The sequence below is a fragment of the Protopterus annectens genome, chromosome 10.part0 (genome assembly GCF_019279795.1).
Source record: "Protopterus annectens isolate FY-2018-M chromosome 10.part0, PAN1.0, whole genome shotgun sequence".
Classification (NCBI taxonomy): Eukaryota; Metazoa; Chordata; order Ceratodontiformes; family Protopteridae; genus Protopterus; species Protopterus annectens.
In genome coordinates, this window is record NC_056744.1 from 360,737,410 (window position 1) to 360,757,499 (window position 20,090).

The window sequence follows — 20,090 nt, forward strand, 5'->3', positions numbered from 1 at the left end:
TTAGACATATAAATTCTACCTACTAAAAGTAATATAATATAAATTCACATACATAAATATGCCATAAATAATATATATATATATATATATATATATATATATATATATATATATATTGCTAAAATCTATTAGCTCTTTCCAATAACATGGGAGCAATGAAAACAGCCTCATTCAGACTGGGTGGAAACATTGCGGCTAACTTGAGCTGCCACTGAGTTTCTCTTTTTCTTTAATAAATTCTTCCAATCCCCACCCCTAGGGTTCATTTTGACATTGCCCAATATTCCAAACACAAATTTCACAAAGCCCGTACAAGTGAGAGAATGCTTATACAGACCACTAGATAATTTATGATTTTTTATATCATTGTGATGCTCATACAATCTGTTTTTTAACATATGTTCTGTTTTCCCCACATAATAGTGACTACATGACACACATATTGCCAAGTAAACTAATACAATGGTATTACAATTTACCTTCTTAAATGTAATTTTACTTTTCAAGTTATTATTCAAAACCATACTACTCTGCTTGCTAATGTATGGGCATTGTGCACACATCCCACATGGTCTAGTGCCTAAACCCACCATATCAATTCTATTTTCATTTCAAAAGGTTTTTCCAGGTTTAGACCCATCCTATTAATGAACATTGGTTTCTCCCCCACTTTATTGAAAAATTCCCTGTTAGTTCTAAATATATTCCAGTTAGATAACATCACTTTCTTTATACTATTGGTAATCCAATTATACTGCAATACACAAGTTTTTTCAAACTTTTTGGTCTGAAGACCATCCCTGGAATGGTTCACACTTGTAGTGAAACCCACCCCCAGGAGTAGTTTATAAAAAACACCCCATTTCACTTGTACTTCATTCAAAATTTCTTCTACTAAGTATTTGGGGTATCCCCTATCCTGGAACATGCTGGAAATCTTTTCTAGTTCAAGGCCCAACTCCTCCAAATGTGAAGTCATACGGGCCACTCTGATGGTCTGACCCTTAACAATACTTCTCTTTTATTAATGAGGTTCAATTATGTCATTAATTGAAAGTATTTAAATGGTTCTTTTTTAGTAGGAAGTATCACACAGTAACTGGACAGGTGAAATTCAAGGTTACAGTGAGGGCGTCCACAGGGTTCTGTCCTAAGCCCATACTTGGTTACACTGCATCTTTCGGGTCTATCGTTTTCGACAATCTGTATGCAGATGACTTGAAAATGGGTAAACTGATTACATCTGTTATAGACAAGTCATGTCTGTAAAAGAACTTGACTAAATTGACCATTTGGGAACAGGAGAATAATATTCTGATTAATTCATCAAAAACCAAGCACATACAATTTAGGAGACAAACTAAAAGATGAATATTTAAAACAGCACACAGTGATTTCAACTGTAGATTCATTTAAAGACCTGGGTATGTGGGTGCATCCAGCTTTTGAGTTTTTTGTAATCATATCAACCAACTGGTTAATGAAATAAGAAATAATTACATCATTATTTGTTAGTTACATTCTTAGACCCAAACTTGTGTCTGGAATAACAATATGGAAACTTTATAAGAATTCAAGCATGTTTAACTTGGAAAGAATACAAAGGAATTGCACCAAGGGCATCCATGGATGTGATCACTCCAAGTTATTACGAAAGACTAGAAGACCTGAACTTCTACAGCGTCTCATACAGATATTTAACAGGAGACCTTATTCAGTTATATACAGAAATTGCCTTATTGCATTATTGCCAGTGCCTGAAATACTTGAATGCACGTATGTGCCTCAAAGAACAGAAAAAAGTGTACTGAGTTAAAGTGGCTTATACTTTTGCTTATTACTGAGTAAATGTCAGGATGAGTTATAACTCTGAGTCATTTTTGTTGCAGTAGCAAAATGCTGCAGGCTCAAAGTCAGTGACAATTCGAAAGACAGACGTCTTTGCTTCTTCATTCTGTGTAAAACCAGAGTTATCTGTACTCATCCAAAGTTTTAAGGCCTTTTATGATTTTTTCAACTATGAATAAGACTAGCAACTAAGCACACTGTTTCTAACTGAAGCTGAAACCAATGTAGGTGTGTGAAAGATGGACTGATTATTACAATCACCCTATCACTTTATTTTATCATTTGTCAACCAGGTCAGTACACTGGTTCCAAGACCCTTTTCAGATACAATCCAGGCCAAGAAGGCAATCCACAAAGTCATGCAAGATACAATCCAGAAAACAAAATCATCCTAGGACAAAGTTGTCAATTTCCTGCTCAATCTATGCCCCTTATCCTTACCTACTATCAGTATTGTTGTGTAGTGAGTAAAAGGATGAGATCAGAGATACAAGTGGCAGGAACTGGGTTTCTTCCTGGAAGTAGCTGAACTTCTTTCACAGGATAGGAAGAAACAGAGCGATTGCATAAAAGAACCTGACCCCTGTCCTAATTCACAGTTTGACTGCTGCCTACCCCTCCTGTCCTGCTGGAGACAGCAGCAGAATTAGGCAGCATACATCTTCCAGGTAGTGAACAGATCAACATCTGAATGCCTAACTTTAGGGAGGTCACCTGAACACAGCCATAGGAAAATCATGGGAAAGTCGAAACTGAAGTACAGAGCTCAAAGCGTGACACATTATCTGCCGGAATATTCCAGTCTGCAGGAATAGGCTAGTATCTGGAAAAATTCTGTGTTTGATGCACCATTCTTATACAAACAAATCATCATTTTTCTTTTTAACGTGAGAGACAGAAGGCAAAGGGACTAAAACAATTGTGTGAAGTGGATTGATGCTGACCACCTCAAATTTCAGTAGACAGAAGTCAAGCAGTTGGGAGAGGTGAAGGCTGCCTGTCTCTTGACCTGAGCCAAGACCCAGAAATATATCCAAAGAACTTGAGCCTGATAAGCACTTAGAAATGGCAAATAAGGTGTGTGTGTGTGGGGGGGGGGGGGGTCAGTAGTTTTAACACAAGTCAGGGTTTCAGTGCCAGGTGATGCACCTGCATTTGGCCTCACGCCTGCCAAGAGATGAAAAGGTTCATGAATATTCTAGTATATCACTGTACAGGAATCTCTCCACCTCTGCTACAGTCTAGGCACTAATAAAGGCATCAAAGCTTCTCTCTCAAACATGACAGTCACAGATTGCAGCTGCTGCACTTGTGACAGTTATCCATACTGTGCTGTCGTCCTGCACAAAAACAGCTCATCTACTGACTTGTCTGGTCATATGCTGACCAAGTACACTGCAGGGCTCTAGGACTATATGGGGTCGGACTTCTAATAACACCTGTTAAGAAATGTGAAATATGTGAAAGGCTAATCAAACAAAATAGTGCCTTTTCGGTTCTAGCCTTATCAATCTATGGAAGACAAATTCAGCATCTCTTCTCGGATACAAAGAGGTTAATGTAGTAGCAGACAGCTGAGACACAGGCTACATCAGTAAATAAATGATATGCAGTGGATTGCCTAGTTCATAACATTTTGTTACTCTTTTTTTTTTTTTTTTTTTTTAAACTTCCTGCAACAACGCAGAATGGCAAATATAGCCCAAAGCCTACAACTGTAACAACTGACTTACTGAAAAAATGAACGAAATATAAAGAAATATGAAAATATTTGCATTTTAGAAAAGCAATAATATATTTACTGCTTACCGGAAAAATTCATGAGACAGCAGTGTGCTTAAACTTGGGCGACTGGATGGATCAGTTTTCAAAAGGCCACCTTGTAGGGTGTTCTGGAAACTTGTCATCAGGTCTTCTGAAACTAGCAATAGTGCACATTTAGTTATTCGCTTGCACTCTACGATTTACTTGAATTTCTTGAAGGGTGCTGTATATGTGGACTTAATACAACAGACTTATGGTAGCATTTCTATGTGTTATTACATAAAGCATGAGATTATACAAAAAACACTTACAAACAAGCACAGAAGTCACTGGCAAAGATGTTGCAGCTGCTAAAATTAATACTGACTTACCAAGTCAGGAGCTATGAAAAAACAAATTTATGTGCTTACCTTAACACTAGATCTTACTCAACAGATGGGTTATCAGGACCAGCCTTGGCACTTTTTTCATGAGTTTGCATCCACGTCTCTGGCTCCTCCCCAACCCATAATTCCTTCTAGCCTCTAGTTTACCTTAGATGAAGTTTGCCTGCTTGTGCCTAGTTCTCCTTCTGATAGGCACAACAAAGACTTACTAACCTAAGCAACAAGATATGAAAGAGGATAACAGCTCCAGGCTGCTAACAAGACAAGGTCCTGGCCAGGTCCAATCTATCGGTCGAGAGCCATAAAATGACAATTTAGGAAGTTGGACAGGAGGAGATGATGTTGAGAGGAAAGAATAAGACCTAGTGTTATGCTAAGTACACAAATTTCATACCTTGTGTTGGTTTTTCTGTCCGACTCAATGGAAGGGACAGATTCCCAAGCTACCAGAAAACCCAAGGAGGTTTAACGAAAGGATATTCTGAAATATGGTGCAGTCAAAAGATGCACAGGATCTACAATGCGCATCTAGCTTTTAATATGTATTAACAGTAGACCAAGCAGCCACAGCACAAATCTAATCTAGGCATACTCTAGCAAAATAAAATGTGGAGGTAGCCACAGCTCAGGCTGAATGAGCCTTAGGCTTGTGTGGTAATGCTTATCCTATCTCCTTACAAAACAAAGGAAATACAGTCAGTGACTCAACTGGATAAAAGTCACTTTAGAAACTCTTTGACCCAATCTGACATTTGATAAGGAGAGACACAGCTGGTCTGTTTTTCTAATGTCCACAAAAAAACTGAAATGCCACAAAACAAAACAAACTTGAAAAAGGAAGCCGGCAAGATGATAAACCTCAGCAGATGCACCAATTCCAGACACAGTGATGCTGATAAACTGCAAGTTAAAATTTTATTTTAAGCTCAACAATAATAGGCTTTTCGTCAGTGTCCCACACCAACTTAATCAGAAAAACAAACACATTCCAGCTTACACCTTAATAAAAAGCTCATAAATCACGACTACTTAGCAATTAAGCCAAAACATTCACAACACCTGCTCAAACCCTTCACTGAGGACTCAACCTTACTGAACAAGCAGTAAAAGGAATATCCATACTTTTGTAAGCCATGCTGAAATAGATAAAAAATAGATGCAATCTCCAAAAAATAAATACAATAAAATTACCTAACCAAACTTCTTAATTTTAAAATACAAGAAATGGATAACATTCCATTTAAGCCTGGATAATGATAAGCTTCTAGTTTTAACTGCCAAATTAATTCCTATGTTCTAAAAGTAACGTATCTGGACCCCCCCCATTAGAAGGAACTACCTGATCAATGACTGAAAAAGAGAATTCATGACCCAGGTATTCCTTGCCATGCCTGGCAAGCGCATTCTCCATCTTCTCTTTTTTGATGGCATAAAGGTGTTCATAAAGGCATTCCTGAAGTTTCTTGTCAGTTTTTCCTATATAAAACACCGTGCATGAAGAGCACCTAGCCAAATATACCACATGTAAACTGGCACAGTTAAATCTACCCCTGATGAGGTATTTGGTCTCCCCAAAACTAAAAAAGGTCCCTGCTTTAATTAACCTACAGTATTTACACATATTGCATTTGTACATCCCTCTGACCAGGGCATGGTTCAATTTCATCTGTAGAATACTCTTCAGATTCAACCCCCTCCTAAACACCACTTTGGGTGTGATCTCAAACTGTGAGTTACCTTGCATGTCTAATTGTAAAATACTCAATTTTTCTTTATGATGGAGGAAATGTCCACTGCATCAACATTGAAAGTTGTAATAAAACTGCAAAGGTAATTCACGTGGGCTTGCATATGGGATGGCTCGGGGTTCTGGGGTGCTACATTATTGCCCAAAATTGGTACGTAGAACCCATTCTTCCTCTTACCGCAAACTTCCTTGAGCAATTCTGATATGAGATGGTCCAGGTATCCTCTGTTCAAAAAAAGGCCACAAATAAACTCACATTCTTCATGTAAGTCGCTGAACTTGACACCATCCTCGCCACCCTCACCAACTGCCCCTTTACTATCGACCTCTTCTGATAGAAGAGGTGACTGCTCTCAAAATGTAAATAACTATTAGAAAAAGTTACTTTACGATGAATTTTGGCAGTAAAACAGCTAGAGGGATATCCTTAAATAACTCCACATCTAAGTAGGAGATCCTCTCCTTAGAAAAATTGAATGTAAACTTCAAAAAACTGGTGGAGGTATTAAAACTATCTAACAGTGTCTCAGCCACTTCCCTCTCCCCCTGTAGGATGATAAAAATATCATCCAAGAATCTAGTGTAAAGCAGGGTTTTCTCCTGAATGATAGGATTAGGGAAAACAAACTCTCCCAGTGTCATCATTAAATTGGCAATGCTGGCCCCACAAGGAGACCCCATAGGGACCCCTATTAATTGGTGGAACCAATGATTGTTAAAGGAGAAACAATTACAGGTCAGAATGATGTCCAATAACTCCCTCACCATCAGAATGTCCCCAGCAGGTGCCTGTTTGATGGTCATGATAGCTTCAATCCATTCTAACGCTATGGAATGAGGGATGGAAGAGTACACATCAATAACATCGATGGTCAAGAAATTACTCTCCCCTGTACAAGGAGTACGGTTAACCCTCTCAAGAAATGACCAGGAGTCTTTAGAAATGTGGGACTCACTGGACATATACTTTTTCAAAATCATGTCCACCACCTTCGCCCCAGTGTAAGTCACACTGCCCCTTGCACTCACCAATTGGTGCATGGGGGGGTCATGCACATTCTTATGAATCTTCGGATTGCCAAATAGGAAAGGTATCCTGGGGTTAGGGGTACAGATATAGTTATAAACTTCCACATTAATAACTCCATTAATGAACATGTCATTGAAATAAGTACAGACCCTGGTCACACTCTGATTCAACTCATTTTTCGAAACCTCCCTATAGGTTTCAGATGCCAGAATATTTTCCATTCTCTGAATGTAATCTACCTCTTCCATCACTACCAGTCCTCCCCCCTTGTCTGGCTGCATAACCCTCACAGAAGAATTGGTTAACAATTCTAAAAGACACTTCTCATCTTTGTTGATATTATAAGGGACAATTCGTTTACATTTCAATAAATGACGAATGTCAAGTCACACAGTCATTCAAAAAGACAAAGAGAATGATGTAAAGGGGGATTAAATGTACTTGGAACATGAAAATCCTTCGGCATCATGACCTGATCACCAAAAATAAGCTGGAAATTAAGCTTTCTAATAAAAAGCTTGAGGTCAATCAAGGTATTGGTCACATCTGCCCTCCTACTGAGTACAAATGTCACATCCTTAGCCAGGAGATCCACCAAGGGTGGGGTAAAAACAAACCCTGAATAGTTGTAAATCTTAAAGTCTTTTCCAGTGTTGGTAACAATCTGACACGGGCTCATTACTGGGAATACTGTAGAAAAGACAGACGAACCTAATTCCTCCTCCTGGTTCTGTATCTCTGCCTCCTCCCCGGAGAGGGTTGAGGCACTGTCCTGAAAATTTTGATCCTCGGCTTCTGGTACTAAATCAGATGGTTGGTTCCGAGAAGACAACCGGTCACTGTGCCGAGTCTGGTTCTGTTGGAGTGAACCACCAGGAGCATCCACCTCATTCCCAAATGACGACCTATTGGTCCTAGAAGTATCTATAGCTGGCGTAGGAATGAAGGAAAATGCAGCTGGAGATAAGAAATTGCCTTGGGATCTGGGTGGTTTGGGATAAGCTCCCTATAAGACTTCAAGTCCCTCTGAAGTTTCCTAATTTTATTAGAACTGATTTTATGCAATTGCTGATCGATGCTGGTGAAAATACGGTCGTAATCGTATCTATATCTGGTAAAGTTAGAATCATGTCTTACAGCCTCATCCAGCACGGTAAGCTCCCCGGACAATACACTGATGGCCTTTTTATAATGTTTACAAATCAAATTAAGTAATTCAAAGCCATGTCTATCAAACAGCAAAAGTAAATCCTTGTGGAAGGCAGAGCCTTCCTCTAATCCTGTAGGATACTGCCAGGATCGGAGCCCCTTGGGAACCACTTTGGACCGTTGGCACTCCTCGAAGTAAGCTACTTCCAGCTGTAACTTCCTCATCTTTATTAATTTGTGGTCAAACACATTTAATTTCTGCGCCAAATCCACTTCCCTTAAAGAGCCTGGATGACTAGGGCTCCCTTCTGATACTTCGTTGAACAAAAACGGCTGATTTAACCAAATGTTTAAATTAGACTGTACCTGGCCTTGCAATGAATCACTCATCCTCGTTGCTTCTATTATACCGACTCTATCCGATCTGCCGGTGTCCAAATGCGGTGAAGCAGCAGAAACTCTACAATCAGCCCCTGTCGGTCCATTCTGCGGTTGTTCACCAATCGCATTCGCACAACAAACATCCGGTGCTGTAACTGATGAGTGGAAAAGTTGAGCCCCAGCAAGGTTGGAAGAAGGAGTCCTCCCCTGGAGAATGACACTGCCAAACAAAGGCTGCGAGGACCCCACCAAATCTTCCATACGTCGTGAAAGGGGATCAACCTTCTGGGTGAGCAGATTAATCAAAACAGTTAAATATCCCGCTTCCGCCTGCGGGGAAGGCTCAGGTTGTACGTCAGCCATGGCTCCCAAACCACAACAACCACAAAAAAACTGAAATGCCGCAAAACAAACCAAATTTTAAAAAGGAAGCCGGCAAGACGATAAACCTCAGCAGATGCACCAATTCTAGACACAGTGATGCTGATAAACTGCAAGTTAAAATTTTATTTTAAGCTCAAAAATAATAGGCTTTTCGTCAGTGTCCCACACCAACTTCATTAGAAAAACAAACACATTCCAGCTTACACCTTAATAAAAAGCTCATAAATCACGACTACTTAGCAATTAAGCCAAAACATTCACACCACCTGCTCAAACCCTTCCCTGAGGACTCAACCTTACTGAACAAGCAGTAAAAGGAACATCCATACTTTTGTAAGCCATGCTGAAATAAATAAAAAACAGATGAAGAAATTAAAATAGATGCAATCTACAAAAAATAAATACAATAAAATTACCTAACCAAACTTCTTAATTTTAAAATACAAGAAATGGATAACATTCCATTTAAGTCTGGATAATGATAAGCTTCTAGTTTTAGCTGCCAAATTAATTCCTATGTTCTAAAAGTAACGTATCTGGACCCCCCCATTAGAAGGAACTACCTGATCAATGACTGAAAAAGAGAATTCATGACCCGGGTATTCCTTGACATGCCTGGCAAGCGCATTCTCCATCTTCCCTTTTTTGATGGCATAAAGGTGTATATAAAAGCATTCCTGAAGTTTCCTGTCAGTTTTTCCCTATATAAAACACCGTGCATGAAGAGCACCTAGCCAAATATACCACATGTGAATTGGCACAGTTAAATCTATCACTGATGGAGTATTTGGTCTCCCCAAAACTAAAAAAGGTCCCTTAGTCCCTTCAGTCATTGATCAGTTACTTTTTGAGCAGGTGTTGTAAATGTTTTGGCTTAATTGCTAAGTAGTCATGTGATTTATGAGCTTTTTATTAAGGTGTAAGCTGGAATGTGTTGTTTGTTTTTCTGATGAAGTTGGTGTGGGACACTGACAAAAAGCCTATTATTGTTGAGCTTAAAATAAAATTTTAACTTGCAGTTTATCAGCATCACTTTGTCTGGAATTGGTGCATCTGCTGAGGTTTATCGTCTTGCCGGCTTCCTTTTTCAAGTTTGGTCTGTTTTTCTAATGTCTTTGGTGCAATTCAGATAAAATATCAGTTGACGAACATCCATCCGATATATTTTCCTTTGTTTGAAAACTTTGAGACTCAGATTAAGATTTGCTTCCAAGACCAACTTAGGAAGAAAGCGAGGGTTGGTCCGTAATTTAACCCTACCCTTACGAAAAATGAGATAAGGAGATCTGCAGGACAATGTTTGTATTTCAGATATCCTCCTAGCTGAGGTGATTACTACTAGAAAAATCATTTTCGAAGACAGAATTTTTAGTTTTACTAAGGATGCTGGCTCAAAGGGGACCTAGTCAGGGCTAAAAGCATCACAGTAATATCCCATGGGGGAACTGGATCTCTGACTGGAGGTCTGAGGAGGAAAGTTCCCTTCAAATAGGCTTTGCAGATTTTTAAGGATGCAACAGAGGTTTGATTTTGGCCCAAGGGAAAGCTGGATAGGGCTGCTGATTATACTTTGGTGGACGGGAAGCTAGCACCTTTCTGAAACTGTGAAAATGAGTGATATGAGTAGGGAAATTCAACTCACAGACAGCAAACATCACAAAAACATAACTTAATTTCCCAAATCTATCCAATGCCACTAACTCCCCTCTTGGGGGGGGGGGGAGAGACAAACGTGTTCACCTCTGAGAGCTCCTATTTGGTGGCTGCTGCAACTACCATGGCATCTACTGGGGACCCTTGTTCCAACGGGACTTGTTCCTAACAGCAACCAATATTTTTTCTGGTTCCATGGAATAGGCTCTGCCATATGGAGTTCCATCCAGGCCAACTGGGAAACCAAATCAATCAGTTCATCAGAGAGCAGGACCACCTAGGAGGTAGATGAGCCAGCAACGAAAGCCTCAAGGAATATCAACTGCTCCAGGAGAGGACTTAGGTGGACAACCTCCCCACTTCATCAATTCCAGAATATCTCCAAAGAAGATGTCTTCCACTGATCCTTGGGGATCTTTTCCCATCCTCAAAATTGGTATCCTCTGTGACAGACTCTGGAGATGAGTCAAGATCCCTGGGGCGTGTCATGAGAAATTATTTGTGCAACATCTGACAATTGGAAAACATATTGTACTTCCTATATTTTTTATTGTTCCAAATCTAGCTACTCTTAGCTGTGTAGTTGTATCAGCCACTTACTTAAGAAATACACTTACATTGAGAATTTTCTCCTATACCTACACTTCCCAATAGTCAGTTTTTATCTGCTTTCATTTACCAAGCACAATACACATGGATTACATTATCACATGGGAATAACTAACCTCCATCCTTATTTTTACATACTCTTAAAAAGATCTCAAAAATATTCAGTTTCCATTTACTTCAAAAAAAGATGTGATTTGCTGTTAGCTTTTGATTAACTTCAACTTTTTTTTTACTTCCTAAGTTAAGTTAATAAAAAAGGAATATATGGTATCAAACAAAAATAACAGGTCTGGTGTCCACAGGTTAAATGTCTCAGACATTTAATACTTCCTTCTTGTATCAATGCAATGCCCAAAGCACTTCAGCCAACAATGCAACTACTCCCCAGATCTTTCTTAGGAATGGCCAGACACTGCTGGCAATGCATTTTGAACTATACTAAAACTGCGAAACTTCTTACGAATCTTAAAAACAAGAAAGTCCTAAACTGCTACACTGGAAACAGAAAAAAATCTTTTCATAACCTAAAACAGATTTAGTTACGGCCCCCTCACTTCATTTACCAAATTATAAAAATTGTTTATCCTTTTCCATCACAAAAGGAATAACTTTGCAGAGGGAGTTCCAATGCAGAATCACAGAGACATAGCGAACAAAATTTCGCCATGTCTGAGGCCAGTGGCTGCCTTGGCCATCTTAGATGATTTGGCTGCTCCCTTGTACTAGGACATGACTGCAGCCATTTCACTATTAGAAATTAAAATGTAACTTCTGTCTATGGTTCAAGCAAGGTATGAGCTCACACTTATTGGTGACTCTTTGATTATGCTGTCACAGTACCCAGATTTAAATCCCACATTTTTACTACAGAATGCAAAAAATCAGTCAACTATACAACTGCATCATTGGCACTAAAATTTGCTTTCTCATAGGGAGGATATAAAATACTCACCTACACCCAATGCAGAACTGAAACTTTTTACAGACAGCTATCATTGCTTATTTCTGCTGCATGACTAACAGCTGCAATAAGAAGTTATGTACTCACCATAACGTTCCATCTGAGTAGGTGGCTTCATTTGTCTGCAACCTGTGGGTCTTGGATCCGATATCGGATCCGAGCCGGCAACTTGTTTCATAGCTAATGGATCCGAGCTCCTAGCTCCTCCCCTCACCCATAATCCCCTGCTAACCCTCCATGACCTCAGATCAAGTTTGCCCGTCTATAGATACCCAAAAAGGATATTCCAACAACCTACATAGATGCATTCTGAAGGACAGGGGGAAGGAGGGGGGGATGGTTGCAGACAAATGAAGCCACCTACTCAGATGGAATGTGATAGTGAGTATATAACTTCTTAATCTGAAGTAGGGACTTCATTTGCCAGCAACCTGTGGGACAGAGTCCCCAGCTACCTGAATCTTGGGTGGCCATCATGGAAGGATATTGCGGAGCACCGCAGAGCCAAAGGATGCTCTCCCTCTAGAAATTACGTCCAGTTTGTAGTGGCTAATAAAGGTATGAGATGAGGCCCAAGTGGCTGCCGAACAAATATCATCCAACGGAACTCTAGATTTGAAGGCAGCAGAAGTAGAAATGGAACGAGTGGAATGTGCGCAAACTCCTCCAGGTGCGGGTCTCCCAGAAGCTTGGTACGCTAAAAGAATACATTGGGAAATCCAGCGTGACAAGGTGATTTTTGAGACTGCTTTCCCCAAATTGAATTTGGCAAAGGAAATAAACAGCTGGTCGGATTGCCTGTGACCAGCCGTCCTATGAGTATAAAAACGTAGCTGCCTATGAACATCTAATGAGTGCAGCTTGTACTCTCCTTTATTCTGACATTTAGGAAAGAAGACCGGTAGATTTATGGATTGATTTATATTGGTTTCTGATGCTATTTTGGGAAGGAAGGAGGGACTGGTCCTGAGGTACACTCTGTCCAGATGAAAAATCAAGTAAAGAGGCTTCACAGAAAGGGCATGAAGTTCCGAAACTCTTTTCGCTGAAGTAATGGCTATAAGGAATGCTGTTTTCCAGGACAAGTATTTGAGATCCACTGAAGCGGCAGGTTCAAATGGGGGAGCAGTTAGGGCTTGAAGAACTAGTGAAATATCCCAAGGGGGCACGGCTTCTTTGATAGGGGGTCTGAGCAGAAAAGTACCCTTGAGAAAGGTTTTACACAATTTGGCCAACATCAAGGACCCTGTGTCATGTCCCACAAGGTAATGAGAGATGGCCACCAATTGTACTTTGACGGTTAAGCAGCTAGCGCCTTCCTGAAAAAGTCCGGTTAGGAAGTCTAGTATGGATGGAAGAGGGGCTGTAAAGGGATCTAGATTATGATGCTCCACCCAGATGGAAAATCGTTTCCATTTACTGCGGTACACTTTCCTGGTGGAAGGTTTATGTGCTGCCACGAGGATGGCTTTGACTGGTGAAGAGATACCGGGAGTCCTAACTATGAGTGGAACTGGAGCAACCAAGCTGTTAGCTTCAGACTGTCCAGATTTGGGGTTGACAAGCCCGACGGATGGGAGATTAGATCCGGACTGGGATCCAGAATCCAGGGGGGATTCACTAGGTGAGACCATAGGTAAGGGAACCAAGTTTGCTGAGGCCAGAATGGGGCAATGAGGCTCATCCTGCTCCCCAACCGTGAGGCTTTCTGTAAGAGCTGTAGCATCAGGGGTAGAGGAGGATAGGCATAAAGTAGACTGGGCGGCCAAGCATGCACCAGAGCGTCTCTTGGAGTTTCCCCTGGAGGGGGAATCAGAGTGAAGAAATTGTCGCATTTGGTGTTTGAGAGAGAGGCAAAGAGATCGCAGCAAGGTTGCCCCCATATTGCGAATATCTGCTTCGCTACTAGTAGGTTGAGACACCACTCGTAAGGGGAAAGAATGGTGCGGCTGAGTTTGTACGCTAGGATGTTGGCCCGCCCCGGAATGTGCGTTGCAATCAGAAAGCAGTTGGTGGAAATCGCCCATTCCCACAGTCTCATGGCTTCGCAGCAAAGAGGGTAAGACCTGGTTCCCCCGTTTGTTGATGTACCAGACAACAGACATGTTGTCCGACTGAATTGCAATAGTTCCTACAGGGAGGAGATTCTGAAGTGCTTGAAACGCGTACAGCACCGCTCTCATCTCCAGACCGTTGATATGCAGGGAGGACTCTGTATCATTCCACGTGCCATGGACTGTCCTGCCTGAATAATGCCCCCCACACACACCTGAGGCGGGAGGCGTCCGTGGTCACCGTGGCGAGAGGGGGAGGAGTGCAGAAGGGTCGGCCCGTATGGAGATCCGGAGCATAGAGCCACCATAACAGGGCCCTCCTGCAAGCCTTGCTGATAGCGATGGGGTGATGGAGGGGAAAAAACTGAAAGGACCATTGCACTAGAAAGGTCCACTGCAGTACCCTCATGTTCAGGCCGGCGCATGGAAGAAGCGTTATCGCTGCCGCCATGGAGCCCAGCGCCCTCAGGACCAATTCCACCGGTGGGGCTTCTGACTGGAGGATGGCCCGCACCTGAAGTTGCAAATTCCGCAGTCGTTCCGACGTCAGTAAGGCTCATAGATTTGTCCGCATTGATCGTGATGCCTAATTGGGGGTCTAGGCGGAGAAAGTAATCTCTGGCTGAGCAAAGTAGATGCCTTGTTGGGGCGGTCAGGAGCCAGTCGTCCAGGTACGGGAAGACCTGCATTCCCTGGAGTCTCAGGTGGGCCGCTATCATTGCTAATACTTTGGTGAACACCCTGGGGGCTGTGGTGAGGCCAAAGGGAAGGACCCTGAACTGGTAGTGACTGGCTCCCAGCCGGAAGCGGAGAAACCTCCTGGATCGTCTGTCCATTAGAATGTGGTAGTACGCATCCTTGTGGTCTATAGAGCACATCCATTCGTTCTCCCGTAGGAGGAGGAGAATAGATTGAAGAGTGACCATTCGGAATTTTTCCTTGGTTACCGACAGGTTCAAACGAGAAAGGTCTAGAATTGGTCTCAAGTCCCCCGTCTTTTTTGGCACCAGAAAGAACTTGGAGTAGAACCCTAATCCGAGCTGGTCTTGGGGGAACGGGCTGGATGGCTCTTTTTCCTAGCAGCTACTGGATTTCTGTGGCTGCAGCCTCCCTCTGATCGGGTGGTACATCGGGGAGGTTCCTGATTTTGGGGACATGAAGCATTGGAATTTTGTACCCTCTGGATATAATTCGAAGCACCCAGTGGTCTGACGTGATGGACTCCCATGCCGCTAGGTGCTCCGAGAAACGCCACCCGACTGCCTCCAGAGTGGAGCAGCCGGGCAACCCTTCAGGGCTGCTGCATGGGCCGGTCAGAGAAGGATTCTCTGGACCCAAAGTTCCTCGGAGCCCCTCTGCCCCTGGGGCGGCGTCCTCCCTGTCCTCCTCTGCCACAGAAGGACTGGTTGTCTGGAGCGGATTGGGAATGTTGCGATTTCTGGAACCACATCTTCTTCTGACCCTTTTGGTTCTTCGAAAAGGACCACTGGGGAGCAGAGAAGCAGACTCCGACGGCAGACAACGTCTTCCCATCCTTCTCGCTCTGGACTAGCGTCTCGCGAACTGTCTTGCCAAACAGGGAAGAACCATCGAAAGGGGCGTTCGCAAAGGACGCTTTAAAGGGCTCCGCAAAGTCACAATGTCGGAGCCAGGCCTGATGTCTCATGACTAGGCCCGCTCCGCTAGCTCTAGCGGCCCCCTCAGTGGCGTGGGACAATAGCCACATAGAGGTATTTGAAATGGATCTCAGAGTGGCCATTCGGGTGAAGTACAACTGTTTGTCCTCCACCGACATGGACTCAGGGGGGGAAGCAGCATATTCTTTGATACGATCCCGCTGCATCCTGATGACGTGTGCCATATAGTTCAGGGACCTTACCGAAAAGGTCGCTGAACTAAAAACTCGCTTCCCTAAGTGATCCATCGAGTGAGACTCCTTGCTCGGTGGATAGACTGAGGGGCTCTCCTGAGCTAGTTCCCTCTTCGTGGCTGCCGGCGTCAACATGGCATCTATGGGGGAACCCTTGCTCCAGTGTGACCGGTCTGCGGGGGGGCTCAGTATCCTGTCCGGGCGTTTAGGGACTGGCTCCACGGTGTCCGGTTCCTTCCATGCCCTGGTGGTAATAAGGTCCACCAGGGGGTCGGCCAGAGGGGACACCCAAGAGGTAGATGCCTCCAGAAACACGGACTCGTCAGAGGAAGCCTTGGGGGCAGACCACCCACCTCTGATCCTAAGCATTTCCATGATGTCTCCAAAGGAGACATCCTCAGGGGGTGATCTTGGGGAGCCTTCCCCTTCATCCAAGTCCGTGTCCTCGGTTAAGGACTCAGGGGAGTCCACGTGCCTCCTCTTGCACTTGTGCTTGCGAGGCACTTCCTCGGGGGGGGCTGTCCGAGGAGGTCTCGCCAGCAACATCCTGTTCCAATGGAACAATCTGGGACATCGAAGCAGGCTGTCCCTGTGGCCGGGTGATGGAAGCCTGGCTCAGCAGAGAGGGAGTTCAGGGTGGAGCCGAGACAAGGGCTGGGGATCCGGATGCTCTCGACAGAGCCCTTTCCACTACATTGAAGGCCGAGGGGGAACCTCTCTCCCTGGGCTCCGAGAGCCGACTCCCACTCGGATCCGATGAAGGGATTGGAGCCGGTGCCGAGACCGTCGGATCCGAAGGACCAGTATGCTCCGACCTGGACGGAGCCAAAGGCACACTGAATCCCTCGGATCCAAAGCTCGGCCCACGGCTCCGAGAGGTTGGATCCGACAGACTCGAGGGCAGGGTCGGATCCGAAGTACCATGTACTGTCGGCGCCGACCCACCCCCGGCTCCGACGCTGCCCCGCTCCGAACGCTCTGAACCCGGGTAGCGGGTCAGAGAAGGAGCAATTGGAGCAAAAAAGGGGGGGGGAGGCAAGAGCACTCCCATCTGCAGCTGGGCCTGGATGAACCTTCGCATCATCCGGTCCAAGTCTGCATCTGACATGCTGTAAGTTGATCTCGATGACGCCACCGAGCCAGGCCTGGAATGCCGCCTCGATGACCTTGATGGAGATCGGGCCTCCTCCTCCTCGGGTCCTGGGGAGAAACAAGGAGATCGGAGCCGAGAAGGAGGAGACCTAGAAGCTGTAGAGGGAGAAGCCCGCTTAGCCGGCGGGGCCGAAGCAGAGGCCGCGGCCCGCCGCTTGTGGTGCTTCTCCCTCCATTTCTCCCTCCTGGCCTCCCTGTCCTCTGGAGCTTTAGCGGGAGTTTGAGTCCCGGCCGAAGGAAGTGGGGCAGGAGTGGCTATCACCACAGGCTGTGGTAGTGCCACGGGAAGAGAGGGGGCCGAAGCCAAGTCCGGGGGCAAAAGTCCCGCCAGGACCAGCTTCGACCTCCGCTCTTTCAGTGGCCTGGGGTTGAACGCTGCACAAATGGTACAGCCTGAGGAGAGGTGTTCAACCCCAAGGCACCGAACGCACCGAGTGTGGCCATCAGCCGGGGAGAGCTTATGGCCACACTCGGTACATTTAGAAAAAATGGCTTTTTGGGCCTCTGCCATACTGAGGGAGAAAAAGAAAGTACTACACAAGCACACAGGTTCCAAAAAACACAAACACACACACACTCACTAACGACCAGCGAGGGGAGGGAAAAACTATGTAAAAAGTTCAAAAAAATAAAGGAAACCCAACACTTACACACTGTTTTAAATTTAAAGACAGAAAGGAAGATAGAAAATACCCTTATCTGAATAAGTCGCTAAGAGCTCTGAAAAACCCAGCTACACACAAGCGCGGCAAACTAGATCTGAGGTCATGGAGGGTTGGCAGGGGATTATGGGTGAGGGGAGGAGCTAGGAGCTCGGATCCATTAGCTATGAAACAAGTTGCCGGCTCGGATCCCATATCGGATCCAAGACCCACAGGTTGCTGACAAATAAAGTCCCTACTTCAGATCTAATGTTTACTCTGAAAATTCTGTAATTCTTCAGCAGCATCTGAAAGGAGTGACATCAGCACAAGTCGGTGAGATCACTGCCCTAAAGAGAGCCTGTAAAATTGCCAGTTGAAGGACACTTAACATTATACTGACTCCAGGTATACTTTTGCAGTTGTTAAAAGCTTTGGGCAGCTACAGAAACAGGGGTGATTTTTGACAACCTCAGGGCTGAATATCAAAAATGATAAGTATGCTAATTCACTCTTGAAGGCTTTGTTGTTTCCTAGCAAAACAGCAGTGATTAAATGTCAGGAACATCAGCAAACTGTAAATGCTATTTCTAGGGACGATAATTTAGCCACCTGTGCAGCAAGACAGGTTGCAAGTTCCAATCCTACCTAAGCTCAAATAATGACTGCCAAAATGTAATGACAAACCTGTTTCAGTAAAGTTCTAGCACTTTCAGATGGGGCATCAACAGAGGGAAAAAGTGGATCTAAACTGGATGTAAGAAATGCCCAGACCATGTCTGGAGACACATGGACAGGAAGTTTGTAGCCCAAAACTACCTCCTTATTTGGTATGAACTTATAATCTTCATTGTCATGTAGGTAAAAATTCTTTATTAAAACTGATACTTACAGACTTGGTTTGCACCTTTCATAGGTAGGTACTAGGCTATCTGCCCAAGGGCATTTATAAACCTAGCCAGAATGTGTTGGCTTTTGCCTCCCTTTTGAATTAGTTTCCTGGGCCTCTGTCTAGCAGGGCCATTGAAGTGATCCCAGGGGTAAATTTACAATTTCCCATCCACTCATCAAGGTTTCTCTTGAAGAGAGTCAGTGAGGGGCTTTGCCTAACATACACTGGGATTCTATTCCACAGCGAGGGAAGTCTCTGGGACAGGAATCTATCCCTCCAGCATGTCCTGTTTATTGTTGTACTGAGGTTTAATTCACTGGAGCGTGTGGCTCTAACAGTTTGGTTTTCTTGAGGTGGAGCATGTCCATTAATTCCGGGTTGGACATGGCCTTATACGTCAGGCAGAGATCACCTCTGAGCAGGTGGTAAGCAACCGAGTAGAGCTGGAGTTTCTTTAGTCGAACTGCATAGGGCATCTGTTTGAGGCCCATGAGCCTCTCGGTGAGGTACTTCTGTGGTCTTTCCAGCTGTTGCAGGTGTCGAGTAAGGTACATTCCAAATGGGGCATTGTACTCTATTATGGGCCTAATGAATGATGAGTAGAGGGGCACAATGACCTCTCGATCTAGATGTGAACCCTTTCGTGATTAGGTGAGCTACATAGAAGGAATTTCTAACCACTTTGACAATGTGATTATCAAAGGAGAAGTTACTATCTACCTGGGTCCCCAGGTCCCTAATTTCATCTTCTGTACTTAGTGGATTACCACCTATGTGACAATTTGTGGGCACTTTGTTTTTTCCAAAGGGGATGACTATGCATTTTTTGGCATTTAGCTTGAGGCCATGGTTCTGACACCAGGTATCTGTCTCTGTGAGACCCTTCTGGAGGATGTCTGTGTCAGCCGGAGAGTGGATTATGGCCCCCAGTTTGCAGTCATCTGCGAACTTGGTCAGCCATAATCCTCCCGTGCTTGCCTGTACCTCAGAAAAGTAAATACCGAACAGGAGAGGTCCCAGGACCGAGCCCTCTGGGACGCCACTTGTAACTGGTTTAGAGTCGGACATGGCACCTGCAACTCCGACCATGTGTGTTCTATCCGTGAGCCAGTTTGCAACCCATCTCATTACATAGGGGTTAGTGTTCAAGCTGGTGAGCTTGTTTATGACGCCAGAGTGGGGAATGGTGTCGAAGGCCTTAGCAAGGTCCAGGTAGGCTGTGTGAACTACCTTTCCCTCATCTATGGCCTTTATAACTGTTTCAAAGAAGTCAACTAGGTTTAGGAGGCAGGATCTACCTTTAACAAAGCCGAACTGGGTAGGGTCCAGTGCCTGGAGGTTCCCAATGTCTCTGTTTATGAGTTCCATGATGATTCGCTCAATAGCTTTGTAGACCAGGCTAGTCAGGCTTATAGGGCGATAGTTCCTAGGTTCTGTTGTGGCACCACCTTTGTGGAGCGGGATGACTGTTGTTGTACGCTCTTTGGGTACATAGCCTGTGGTAAGGCTGAGTTTGAATAGTGAATTTAGGTGAGGGTTTAATTCATTTTGGAACTCATGTAAGAAGCA

The 20,090-nt window shown here is 44.0% G+C and overlaps 1 protein-coding gene across 3 annotated transcripts in view; it reads right to left on the reverse strand.

The window, feature by feature from the left end:
* Positions 1 to 20,090, reverse strand: part of SCYL3 (SCY1 like pseudokinase 3) — a 614,991-nt gene that overhangs the window by 407,101 nt on the left and 187,800 nt on the right. For 2 of the 3 annotated variants that reach the window (XM_044085268.1, XM_044085267.1), the window contains exon 6: positions 3,658 to 3,769. In XM_044085268.1, the coding sequence (XP_043941203.1) occupies positions 3,658 to 3,769 (112 nt within the window). The remainder of the gene's footprint in view (positions 1 to 3,657; positions 3,770 to 20,090) is intronic. The other variant, XM_044085269.1, reaches the window with a different exon arrangement.